This window comes from Botrytis porri (genome assembly GCF_014898465.1).
Source record: "Botrytis porri strain MUCL 3234 chromosome Unknown BPOR_004, whole genome shotgun sequence".
Classification (NCBI taxonomy): domain Eukaryota; kingdom Fungi; phylum Ascomycota; class Leotiomycetes; order Helotiales; family Sclerotiniaceae; genus Botrytis; species Botrytis porri.
In genome coordinates, this window is record NW_024066078.1 from 2,090,806 (window position 1) to 2,104,695 (window position 13,890).

Here is a 13,890-nt window from a genome sequence, read left to right on the forward strand (position 1 = left end):
AACATATTTAAAGTTTTCCGATATATTTCGTATTCTTTAATTTGAGAATATAATTCATTATATCTTTTATATTCTTAAATTTAAATAGAAAACCTTTCAAATTTATATTAAAAATATATTGAATAAGTATCTTCTCTTTTAATTCAATCAAATTATAACTTTTTAATTAATTCTTAATTATATTAGGTTTATAATGAATTTTATTATTTAATATAATTTAAAGTATATAATAAAATTGAGTTACTTTTCGAATTGATAATTTTTTATTTAATTTAATAGTTTGAATAATTAAGATTATACATGTTTCTTTAAAATGAATTTTTATAATTAATTATAAAGAAAATATATATTGAATATAGAATAATAATTCGAGATAAAAGTAGTTGATCTATTAATATAATCGATTCACTAATAAACTACGTTATATAATATTCTATATTCTATATTCTATATTCTATATTCTATATTCTATATTTCATATTCTATCTTTCATCTTTTATATTTCATCTTTCATCCTCTATCTTCTATTATAATTACTCAGGTAGTATACTACTCCGTTCGTAGCTATTAGTTAGATAACTAGGTAACTAAATAACTAGGTAACCAGATTTTTTATTTTTATTTATCTTTACAAATCAGAGACCTGATCTAACCCGATTTGATGTGATGAGATGTACGATGTACGACTAGATAGTACATTCATTACTCGAGTACTCTACTCGAACACGAAGTTTTGTATAATTATCCAACACTAATGTCAATGATTTCACTTATTCACGTAATCTTAGTATAATTCCATCTACGAGTAGCATAATTGCAATAATTTCATTATTACACTTCTTCTCTTTCATCTTCTCCTTCATCTTCTCCCTTCATCTTCTCCCTTCATCTCCTCCTTCATCTCCGTCATTATCCCCAATGGTATCGGTAATAATAATAAGTAGTAATGGTATCTAACGAGCGCCTTGTCCCCACCCCTATCCCCATATTTATTCATACTTTATGCATCGTTCATTCATGCTTATGCTCCTCCATAATATCGCTGTACACAAGCCCAATCCAAACTTCAAAAGTTCGCTTCCTTCGTATCTCGTTCATCATCCATCTGCGACTTATTCCACCACCACCTCTCGTATAACACAATTTCGTCATTTCTTTTCTGTTCATGTCCTTTTGTCTCGTTTGATGGCTTGCTTGCTTGTTTCATATCTGTGGGAGATGTACTCTTCGTGTATGTGTGTGAATAGAGATTCTCATCTCATCTCATTTCATTTAGTCTTCTTCTGCTGCCACTTCCTCATCACTTCCATCACTCCCATCATTTAAAAATATTCCCTCTCTTCCAAAATCGGGGTCATCCTCCTAAACTCTTCACCCCTCTCACTTTCCAACACCAAAAGCGATCTGAACCCTTCCCTCTCCACCACTTTTACTTTCTCCCCTGTCTCTACATCCACCCTTTCTCTTTCTCTCTCCCTATCCCCCACCTCCCTTTCCCATTCCCCATCATTCCCCATCTCCTCATTCACAAACAACCCCCTCGCATAATCCCTCACGCATAGCGCGCCCAAAACCTGCAGACCCATCGCTGCCATAACCCCCGCAATCAACATGATATAACCCAACGTAATAATCCTCCTACAACCACTTTCAGTCCATCCATCATCTCCTCCCGTCCTGCCTACAAAATCCGCGAAAGATGCGATGTGCGATGATGCGGGGATACTGGTCGAGATGGTGTAGGAAGCGAGACTTATTTCTTGCGGGTTTTGCGATAGGGGCGGAGATTGGGTGATGGTGGAGAAATCGAGAGAGGTGGTCGAGGAGGGGGTGCAGAGGATAGAGGAGGAGTTGGAGAGGAGGGTAAGGAGGAGCAGACGGGGGATGGCGCTGAGGAGGGTGTCGAGGAGGAGATAGTTTGAGAAACAGAGGATGGAAAGGGAGTGTTTCTGTGGGGGTTGTTAGTTTTTTCTTTCTTTCTTTCCAAATGATTTTTCGATTTAAGTATCCAGTGATATCAATATCGATTCTCAAAATTGAAAATGTAAAGAGTAGAGGAATTCTAGCGTGGAAGAAGCAAGAAAGGAAGAAAGAAACAAATATATACCCTCAAAGCCCCAATAACACCAAAAACACTCATCACATTTGCAAAATGTAGATACAATCCATAATTAACCGCGAGATGGAACGGCTCGTCGGGGAGTTGGTGAAAAAAGATTGACGAGAGGGTATTAGATGTTAGAGAGAAGAAGGCGATTAGGAGCGTTGTGGAGCGGGATGAGGTAAGTGAGCTTCTGGGTGGTGTTAGATAGATGTGTGGGGAGATGGAGAGGGGGGAGGGGGGAGGGGAGTGGATAGATTAGAGTAGGGAAGTAAAGAGAATGAAGAAAAAGATCATTGTACCTGGATAGTAATCGTGTCATTGCTGGTATATGTATGTAAAATCGATCAACAAAATAAACAAAACAAAAATGAGATATAAGAATATGGATATGAATATCCCAAATCAATGTCCCCAATCCCGAATTCCCAATGCGGTTGTGAATCCGATTTCAATTCCAACCCCAATTCAGAAAGCGATGTCGATATTGATATCGTTCCCAATACACTTCAGAAAAGATCTCGGGTGGAAGGACATAAAATAAAGGAACCTCAATCCCAATCCCAATCCCAATCCGACAAACAAAGTCGATCGCCGAAGAAGTTTACTTTGGTGGTAGGTAGTAGTCGTCGTCGTAGTAGTAAAAAATAAACGTATATATGTATGTATGTATGTATGCAATGTATACGTATGCAGTTCAGTATATATACCTATGTATCCCAATATACACAACAAAGAAAAGCAATCCTCACGGATTCTCCTCGACGAAGAATGATAAGAAGGTACAAAAATGAAAGAATCCGTTTTCACACAGGCAGTCGTTCTCTTTTCTTTTCTTTTTCTTTTTCTTCGAACTCGATTCGGTACTTGGATTTGATATGCTTGATATGTAATGAGGAGATACAGCGGATATAAGAGAATATAGATATTGCGATTATTCTCAGAGAGATCCTTAGGATAATTTATTTTATGTGTGTATATATCTCTCTCTCTCTCTCTCTTGTATGTACTGTATTTGATATTTCTGATGATAATGCGAGATGAAGAAATTGGTAACAGGAGATAGATCAACAGTAAGATAGGTAAGGAAATAACTTTCTCTCTCTGTTTGTCTTTGCTTTTAAGAGATGCGCTTGGCTTGTTTGTCTCTGTGCTTTGAGATGGGTCGGAAATGAAACAATGGACAAAAGTGATAATTCCGTAGATTCCGAGAGCGAGAGGAGACTCAGGAGAGCTGTGGGAGGGAGGGGTTGGAGTCGGGATGGACGGATACCGGTTGGGTTGATAGCCGGGCTGGGAATGTGTTGTTGGGACCTACAGAGTAGTAGGTCGATTGGTGCAGGTTTTATTACTTGGCAGGAGAGTTTGGGAAAGATGATTACTTTGTATGTTCATGAATTAGATGGTGATGAGATAGATGGTGATGAAATCAGAGGTTTGATGAGAAAGATGATGAGGACACGGAAATATATATATCTATAGTTATATGTATATATTGTTATTGGATGTGCAATGTAAGTATGGATGGATCAATCTTCGTGTGCACGTACGATACGGCACGAGGGATGTTGATTTCTAATTATGCATCAAGTTCCAAAACCTTAATTCGGGTTCCCAATGACGTTCTTCGTTCAGTCCTAGAGGCACAGACGGGAGGAGATGCATACTTTCATTCTAGTTCTCAAGTAAATATCCGGGAGTGCAGGTGTATGCCGATTGGATGGGAGGAGGCTGTTCTAGACAAACACTAGAGGATGGGCACTAGATATTTAGAGGGTTAGATTGTCAAGAATTTCTTGCTTGAGAATTTTTGTTTGGCATAAAGGGCCTTTTAGTTGGGAAAGAGATGGATGGAAGAGATGGATGCATGCAAAATGCGAAAGGGCCGGGTTGAGGCTTTCATTCGGACTTTAGAAATTGGTGTAAAGATGATTACATGATCAAGTCGAGGTAAGGCTAAGTGGGTTGGTGCTTTGGGGGAATAACCTTATATCGGGTCTGGGTCTTACGAAGTGTGGAAAAGGGAACATCCATCCAATGGGGTTTTGATTGTGTAAGGAATATGTAAGATCGGATGATGATGAAAGAATTGGTTGTGTTGGAATAAAGCTGACAACCTGATGCCTTTTCTTTCCCTTCTTCAATTGTCACTTGTCGAAAGGAGTTCCAGATCAAAGTCGGTGCTTTGTGATACGAGCCCTTCGTACATACAGAGTAAGTAGTAAGTACATCGTAGATAAGGTATTTGGGCTCCGCAATCAAGGCGGAAGAGTAGGCTGGCCCCGTGAGTGTACGAGGGATGGAGCTGATGGAGCGGATGGATTTAAGCAGCTTCTAGACAATTGAAGGCGCGATGCTTGAGAGAAGATGTGATCTCATTGTTTGGATGCCAAGGACCATCGGGTGTATAAATCGAGATGGAAGTATTTCTTTTGGGATGAGAATGTGGAGTAAAGATTGGTAACCTAAGGTTGGTGGAGAAGAAATCGTGATCGAGATACGAGTACAAGAAAAGTTGATTAGTGAGCAGTAATAAGCAGTGAGGAAAGAAAAAAGGAGAATGCCCCAAAATTGCCAAGAAATGACTTCATCATTTGGAACCCAAATGAAGATGCTGTTTTGAATGTACCCCGGTATGATCCAATGAGTGGTACGATATAAGGCGGAATGGCATAGAGGAGATAAATCAAGTCTTTGTTTCGATGACAAGGGAAGAGACGAAGAGAAGAGAGGAGAGGAGAGACTGAGACGGAAACTGAGACTGAGACGGAGGTATGGTATGGTATGGAACATTCGAAGGAAGATGATAAAGAAGGAATTGACTTGATTGAATCAACATAAAGGAATCGTAAATAACAACTGATCAAAGACTGGGTTCTGAAAGGCTGTAGGCTACTGGTAGTATTAATACGAGCTTGAGTGGCCATTTTGAGTCCACATCATAAGGAGTCTCCGATTAATATATCCAATCCTGCTTCCCTACATTAGCATATGTCGGCACTTCAAGGTTGGAGATGGATATGGATATGGATGTGGATGTGGATGTGGATGCATTTGCAATGGCAAAGAAACAGGAAAGGGATCGGTCGGGACAAATAAGTTCATTGCCGCGGAAGATCCCCAAGATTCTTCAATTCCCCCCAAACTCAAAACACGACAAGAACCTCAAGGTCTTGTTGATTGATCCCTTCACGGCTGTGGCGTAACATGAGTTCTTTTTCGACACCTCAGCGGTTAAGCAGGACTAATAAAATCACCGAATGCAGGGGGGAAGGATATTTATCACTAATACACAAATGAAAAGGATAAATGAAGAATGTATCAATACAATTGGTATATTGGAGATAATATGGAAAAAAGGTAATTGTGTGCCGTCTTTCCCCAGATTTCTCTTTCTTGGACTTGGTGGATCGGTTGAAGTGTATGAAAGGATTCGTTATTGATTTATCATTGACCATCGAAAGGAAAGGAATAATGCCCATTCTCTGGGAAGACGTCGGGGATTTGATAAATCGTACGAAGTATATCGGGATCTGGGAGATTTAAGGAGATTAAATTTGAACGGAGAGCAACAGGAGGACCCTGATGAACCCCTCAATTAACCGGAAATACATCTTGGTAGGATCTTCTGAGACTTGGAAAGAAATACTTCATGTTCCTTTTTGGTTTTCAGATTTGGGGAATGGTACTGGGGTATGTAGGTACTTGAGTGAGGATACTATTCGAGGCACGCTGTCTACCTGTTAGGTTAATCAACCTGCTTCTCATGTTTCTCTTTGTCTTTTGGATTATTCCAGAATCCGCCAAGGTTAATAAGGTTTGGTTTAAGGGGTAAGTATAGTTACCATTTTTGATACTGATACTGATATCGATATCGAATTTGAGGTGTGGCTATTCTTACCGGCTCCTTAGCATGGCTCCTTGGAATGATTCGATGTTATTAATGATCCTGGAAATGCAACGAACAACTTCATTTATAGATGGATGGATAGATAAATATCCATCAATGAAATGATGTCCTGGGAGAAACATAACCCAATAAATTGAATGGAGGAATCGGGATGTCGAAGAAAGGTTCAAAGACCAGACTGTAGAAAGGTCGAAGCTTGAACCCCCTTCGTCTCAGAAATAGGAATTTGACTTTGATGTATTAAGGATTGTGGTTGAGCCTTGCAGGCGGGGTCTTTTTAGAATGAACGATTCGAGAAGGAAACAAAACGTCTTAGATTGAGAACTAGCTTATTTCATCAAAGCTTGCATACTCCTTTGGCCTATTTGACATACCGGTAGATTTATTCAGGTCGTGTTCGTATTATCGGATGGTCTCGATGTTTCCCTTCCACTGACTGTGCTTCGAGGCTTCACTTTGGGCTTCATTTCTGGTAAGCTGTCAATTTACCCTCGTGTCAGATTGGCGATTGCTTGGAGAGAGAGGAGTAAAGTATGATGTGAGTATCCCAAGATTGCCATCTTACATACAAAATACCCGCACAGCGCAAGAATACCACAGGCGCAGGCTCACTGCACTGCACTGCACCGGACTGGGACCCAAAACTGTCCCGTTATGCAACCCACACACACACACACACCGTATGCACATGGATAACTAGTACGAGGTACCACGGTCACGTTGAGATTCTATAAGATGGGGAATTGTGATGAAGCTTTTAGAGACAGGAGCTGAATATATACTCGCCCCCGCAAAGGAATGAGACTGGCTCCAGGGCTGAAACTTATACAATTGAGTGACCGACCAACTCGTTATTCATGGTCACTTTCTTCCCGTTACTTGGCTTCCTTGGTATGTAAGCTTACTATGTGCTCTATGAAAATATATTGTACCAGCGAAGTAGAAACCTTGGAAGCGCTGGAAACTTCTCTGTACCTAGATTTAAATATGCGGAGATATTTCATGCTACTCTGTAGACTGGGGATTTGTGATGCGATTTGGGTGGGCACATACTATCCATATTACCATTGAGGTCACACAGTCACACTCGGTGTTACATGAGATGTGAATGGCCAGATGGTTAGGCAAAAGGAATAGGCTCACCAAGGAAATGGATTTATTATATTTTCCGAAGTTATGACTGACATGAGTAATTGGCACCAGAGGAGAGTAGAAAGGACGGGGCTGTTAGGGACTTTTGCTTTGGCCATTGTTATTACTCGTATCATATCAAGGTTCTCTCATAGGTACGGCCAACACATATGGAATTGGAGGAGGTCGATCTACGCATGTTGTGTTATGAACCAATTTACCAGGAATCAAGTCGTTTTATGAGTAAATCCTACAATATCTATATACGTACTCTTTTAGGAACTCGCACAAGGAACAAGTCCCAAGTCCTAGGTGGGTAGGTAATTGAATCATCTAAGAATTGCCCGTATGATGGGAGAGGGGTGGGTGAGGAGTGAAATGGATGGAGGAGTGTACGTGTGAATGTATGAATGTGTGAATGTATGAATGTATGAATGTATGAATAGAAGTAGGGACAATCTCTTTTTTTCCATTCCCTCAAATACTATGAGTAACAACTTCAAAAAACGGTCTTGATATTCGATTCTTCAATTCTCCCGTTCTCCAATTGATAACTTCTCTTTACAAAGTCAATATCAATACCGTACAGTGGGAACCAGTAGCTACGTATACCTACCTAGGTAGTCACGAATCACATAGAACCATTGAGATAGGAGAATATTCGATGAAAATAAGGGAAAGTGTAATTCTCTTCTTCTAAGCAGCACCTGCAATTCTTTTACGTAGCAATTTACCTCCCTCCTGCTTGTCCTTCTGATTAACTTCTCCTTCTCACTTCCTCCCACCTCCCTCCTCCCTCCTCCCTCTTACCTCCTCCCTCTTACCTCCTCCCCCTCCCTGTTGTTGCTTTGCTGGGACCATAACCATGCTTAGCGTTCCCTTTTAAATCGAGGAAAGTCCAATACTCACGTTCCTACAACACACACGCCCCGAAGAAGTGCTGCTCTACTCCGTACATTTAATTACTACTAGTCACTATAGTAAAGTAATAACGTGCAGACAGTATCAAGTACACTCTCTTGTATGAAGGTGCGTAGAAGTGTGATTCAGATTTGGAAGAACAAAGCCCTCCCAAAATAAATCTTTTCCCCCTCGATTCTCTTTCTACCAACTAAATTACTTTTCTCAGTCATTCAAGAAAACAATTGATCCATTGCACCCTCTTCTAATAATTAAAAGAGCAAAGAGGAATAATTCTTCTCTTATGTTTATCTACACACAGCACAGCGGAAACCCGTAAAAGATACCCTCGATTTTTCCAAAGCAACGAGTTCCCTTTTTCTTCTCCACTCTTCAATTTCGATACGAATTTCTATGGTCCGGAATTAAAAAAATAGCGAGGGACCAATACATAGAACCACACTCGCAACTCAATATCAGAAGGGGGCAATCTCGAAAGAAGGAAAATCAACCTCCGACAACCTCTCCTTCTTTGAATCCACGAATTACGACCTCAACCACGACGTTTGTTTACGGAGCACAATTACATATACTTCCTATATTGGGGAGACTCTTTTGTTCTCTTTCTTTTTTCATAGTTGCGTGGCTACCTCCATCGTCTTTACCCATACCAAGATCCGTTTGTCTTTGCTTCGATTTCCCCGTCTGTCGTTTAGAGTCGAGATATTCTCAACACATCGTCAAGAAGAACGACAATCCCTCGCCCACAACAGACGGATTTTATAAGTTTGATGGAGGGCCAGCCTTCTACAGGTAATTCTAAATATCAATATCAATCTGCACAGTGGTCGCGACTCGTGCGGCGTAATACCCACGCCGATTCAAATTCCAGCTCCTCGCCGAGTATTCCTGGTTTCCCTCAGCTTCCAACTCAATTCATTCCCATTTTACTTCCCCAACAGTCCTCATTTCACCACCAACAACTTGAACAGTACAACAAGCTCATTTCTTCAGGCGGAAACACTAGACTGCAAACTGCACCACTTCCCCCACTACTTTCAGCACAACATATTCAGGCTGTGCCCGGACAAAGATCCAGCTCCAGTGGCGTTACCACAGAACGAAAACCAAAACCTGCTGCGAGGGGCGGTCATGGGAATAGGGACGTACGAAAATTTAATAAAAGCGAGCGCGCGCTCCTAACAGAGAAGGAGACATCAACAGCAATGCCGGGCAAGAAATTTGAGTTAACAGCTCAACTCCCCCCACGACCAGTTGCACAACATCAAAATTCCACATTGTCTCGAGAATCGAATTCAGTACCTTCTACGCCACATCAACATCCGAGAAAGTTCTCTTTCGACGAGTCGAGAGAACCTTCACCGAATGCCCCTGGCAGCCATTCCCCTAGATCGGCATACTCCGAATCAAATATAACTTTACCTTCGAGACCACCTCCTGCCCAACGAAGAGGATGCCAATACGAAACGGCCATGGCCTCAATAAGGCGGCGCATGCCTTATAGTCTTGGGGCTGATCGATTGGAGCAATTGAAGGATTCTGATCTGAAAAGCAAATTGTCAGATGAAGAAGAGAGAAAATTGTCCACAGATATGCGCGAGTTATATGATCGTTTATTGCCAACGGCGGAGACCGACGAGAGAAGGAGGAAGCTGGTGTCGAAGCTGGAAGATATGTTTAATAAAGAATGGCCTGGGCACGATATACGGGTTTATGTTTTCGGTTCATCAGGCAATTTGCTTTGTACTGATGCGTCAGATGGTAAGTTGAAAAGGTGCCAAAAGTCTGAAAACCCTACTGATCATTTTAGTTGATATTTGCATAACGACCGACTGGAAGGTGATGGAGGGTGTATGCATGATTGCAGAGTTACTCGCAAAGAGTGAGTATCCTGAGCCCAACCAACAACAACATGACTGACATTTTCTAGATGGTATGCAAAAGGTAATTTGTGTATCGACTGCTAAGGTTCCCATCGTCAAGATCTTTGATCCGGAGCTCGAGTTGCCTTGCGATATGAATGTCAACAATACTCAGGCTCTAGAGAATACCCGAATGATAAAAACGTACATCGAGATTGATCCCCGTGTGAGGCCCTTGGCTATGATCATTAAGCATTGGACAAAGTCAAGGGCGATCAATGATGCTGGTAAGAATAAGAAATTCCTTGGCATGACTGTTTTCACTCACATTTTATAGTTGGTGGCACATTGAGCTCATATACATGGATATGCATGATCATCAATTTTCTACAGAGTCGGGAGCCTCCTGTGTTACCATCACTACATCAACGGCCGCACCTTAAGTTACCAACGAAGGAAGGGGGTGAAAGCAGCTTCGCAGACGATCTTGACGCTTTGAGGGGGTTTGGTCTGAAGAATAAATCAACCTTGGGAGAACTGTTGTTCCAATTTTTTCGATTTTACGGGCACGAATTCGATTATGACAAGCAAGTAGTTTCGGTCCGAATGGGAAAGCAAATCTCGAAGCAGGAGAAGAAATGGGCAATAGCAACGAACAACATGTTGTGCGTGGAGGAACCTTTTAATACTGAACGGAATCTTGGAAACACCGCAGATGATTTCTCTTTTCGTGGACTTCACTTGGAAATGAGGAGGGCATTCGAGTTGATATCTGGCGGCAAACTGGATGAGTGTTGTGAAGAATATATATTCCCAAAAGAGCAGGAGCGAGTTTGGGAAAAGCCACCCCCATCTAAGAAGCCAACATTGACTGCGAGTCATCCCCCGCATAGAATTGGCAGAGGAGGTCACCGCGGCGGTCGTAATAACCATTCTAATCGCAATTCGTCAAATGGCAGCCGCAAATCCTCAAATAGTAATTACGATAACCACATGTACCCACAGCATGGGATACCGTCGAACATTTCTACACAAGACCAATGGGCTGCCCAGCAACAAGCGCAATCACAATTGCACAACCATCTCTACGCCACGTATTCAGTCTTACAGGCACAAGAAAATACTTTGAGGATGCAATTGGTCCAACAAACGTATATGGAACAGGCTCATGCTCATGCTCAGGCTCAAGCTCAGGCTCAAGCATATGCACAGTCTCATGGTCGCATACAAGGCGGTGGCATGCCAATCAAGCAACAAGCCACTGATCGAAATCGAACCTCTTCGTTTGATCAAGGGCCATTAACAGCGCCTATACGCCCAGAAGGTATGTATTTCTATCCGTTTCAATACGCTGGGCAACCAATGTATGCATACCCAACCTCGAATACGAATCCCTCATCGCCGCAATTGAGTGCTGTTGTCCCAGAGATGAGGAGAGGCATTCATCGGTCCACTGTTACAAATGGCTCGAGTTCCAACATGATTCAATCGAATGGGTCTATTAGGTCACATTCACAACCCGGGACTCGTACTGCTCCTTCGCCTATTGTATTGCAAGGAAATGGGCATCCTGCTAATGGTACCAATGGAATTGGGGTATACCAACCTTTGCGACAACAGGGCAACAGTGTTTCCATCCCAAATTTTATTCCAGACGAGTCCACTGAGCAAGGATATGAGTCAAGACGAACGGCTACTACTCCACCAGAGCTTAGTACGCCCAAGGAGTATGTTGGGTATTACGTCAATGAGCCAACTCAACAGTATACTCGCAGAGATTCACCTTTAGCGATACCTTCATTTGGAGACATATCTGGAAATAGACGACGACTATCGACTGACCAATTGCCGCAGTCGATTCGTGACAGGATTAAGCGTACTCCTTCACGATCGCCATCGCCATCGCCACTAGGTAACGATAGACGCTTCTCACTGGCTCAATCCACTCCAGCTCAACATACGATGTCCAGTTCCAATCTTCGTAGCCTGAACATCCATGGACCATTAGTAGTGAACGGTTCTTCTGCCGTGGGGGGTCCCAATGCTGTTCCGTTAAACGAAGGTCCAGTCTTTGAAAATAAGACTTCCCACGCAAGAGGATCTGTTGGATCAATATCCCAAGCATCTCTTACGGAGAGTGATATTTCATTGGGGGAAGACCTTTCTGGGCAACGTACACCTAAATTTACACGAAGCGGTCTAAGCGAAGTTTCTCCTTTGGTTGCTAATGGATCTAGTCCTAATCCGACTCCCCCCAATGGCTCTAATAGCCATCAAGCAATCACAAACGGATTGTCATTTGCAGAGGGCCTTGATGGCTACTCACGGTTGTCTCCTAATTCAAGGAATATCGCCGCCCGCAGTATCCCAAATGGCGGCATCCCACTCCTCAACATTGCGAGCGGTCATAATGACATCCTGTCAAATGAGCTCTCGCATCTTTCACCCGTTTATGAAACGCACACACCCTCACCGACGATCAATAAAAAGCTTGAGAACCTGAAGTTGAATGGACCTGCTGTCATTGAGAAGAATACGATTGATCATTCAAGACCAATCCCAAAGCAGTCAGTAGGAATCGAGCAGCCGGTCAAGCAATCTCCATCCAATTTGAAACAAAATGGGCACACTAGATCTGCTAAGAGTGAGGGTGGTGGACCTGGAGTATCTTCTGGAAAATGGCAACAAACTCATCGTAGAAAGGGGCGTACTCCTGCTGAGGCTAAGAATGCTAATGGTGGTCATTCGCATGGTGAAAAGCTCCCTGTCAACGAAAGCGAACGTAAGGGTGGGTAAATTGTCGGTAGCTGGAGATAAAGGTCTACTTGATCAGGTGAAAGCCAAATTGAGAGTTGCTCAAAGGATCCATAGGCGCTCAACGTTCCAGTGAAAGGCTTTTCGCAACTAATTGTGGAAGTATTATAAAGAAAGCGCCTTGCATTGCGCATCATGAATGGAGTTGGAAGGCTGCATACATCTGCATGTGAATTTGCGATATTTGCAACAAAAAATGAAGGACAGGTCAAAGGGAAAGTTTGTTTGCATATCAGATCTCCTTGGCTATCATCGAATAAGCGTGTTTTACGACTATTATAGATTTCCTCTCCATGTTTGTCGACACATGGTCAACCGATGGAGGCGAAAAGAAGAAAAATTAAAAGAGAGTTTTTCGAAAAACTCATTCATTCAGATGGATACTTTGTTATGGTTTTCTATCTATGCATTTGCAAAGCGATATGGTTCTGGGTTCCGGTCCGGGTGACCTTTCTGGTTTGGGATTGTTTTCGATTCTTTTTACGCTTTTCGATTTTAAAGTTTTGCTATTGTTTTGGTCAGAAGGTTCATAAACTTGCACAATGGGTTTCGACTGGTCGGGTTGTTCTTTGATATACAATTGGCATGCATACACATAGGGAAAGCTCAAAAATGCGATACTTGATGCAAAGTACTTGTTTTGATGGCGCGAGGCGACGTGGGGGTGGTCGGTCAGCAAGGCATTAAGCGGGAGTGGGGTTTGTCGATTTGTTTTTGTTTTTGTTTTTTGTTTTTTAAAGTCATTCGGATTGGGTGGGATGGTATGAATGGATGGTAAATGAGACCAGCGAGGAAAGAGAAGCAGCGTATGATAAGGAAGGAACGGAATGGTCTCGTGTGTATGTTTATAGTATGGATGTGCAAGAACCGAGCGAGCATAGCAAGCGATGAGTATGAGAGTGTGGATGAGGAAATTCCCTACTGGGTAGAGGATTTACATACCCAGTGAATGTGCGGAGCAGAGCGCATACTGACGCAGCAAGCGATGCACAGTGGAAGGAAGTTATATGAAATGAACGAAAGAATAAAAAAATTGTCAAAATGAACTGTTTGAATAGATGGGGTTGGATGGGATTAGGTGAGGTGACATGAAGTGATCTGCGAATATGATTGTCGATGTAAATCTGAGTGTCAATGTAAGTTGCCGGATG

At 42.2% G+C, this 13,890-nt stretch overlaps 3 protein-coding genes across 3 annotated transcripts; 2 read left to right on the forward strand and 1 right to left on the reverse strand.

The window, feature by feature from the left end:
• Positions 1-777: 777 nt before the first annotated feature.
• Positions 778-3,609, reverse strand: EAF01_003552 (uncharacterized protein). The gene is made up of 3 exons (XM_038911806.1): positions 2,404-3,609; positions 2,108-2,294; positions 778-1,949 (listed from the first exon to the last, which is right to left on the reverse strand). Exons 1-3 carry the CDS (start codon positions 2,421-2,423, stop codon positions 1,323-1,325), a joined length of 834 nt encoding a protein of 277 aa, XP_038773041.1. The 5' UTR covers positions 2,424-3,609; the 3' UTR covers positions 778-1,322.
• A 1,518-nt stretch (positions 3,610-5,127) lies between these two features.
• On the forward strand, positions 5,128-5,307 carry EAF01_003553 (uncharacterized protein; the record flags this gene model as incomplete). Its single annotated transcript, XM_038911807.1, has 1 exon — positions 5,128-5,307. The coding sequence occupies one exon, from the start codon at positions 5,128-5,130 to the stop codon at positions 5,305-5,307; it is 180 nt and encodes a 59-aa protein (XP_038773042.1).
• Positions 5,308-8,833: 3,526 nt separating this feature from the next.
• EAF01_003554 (uncharacterized protein) lies at positions 8,834-12,721 on the forward strand (the record flags this gene model as incomplete). Its single annotated transcript, XM_038911808.1, has 4 exons — positions 8,834-9,824; positions 9,874-9,945; positions 9,994-10,212; positions 10,263-12,721. The coding sequence occupies 4 exons, from the start codon at positions 8,834-8,836 to the stop codon at positions 12,719-12,721; spliced, it is 3,741 nt and encodes a 1,246-aa protein (XP_038773043.1).
• Positions 12,722-13,890: the final 1,169 nt, after the last annotated feature.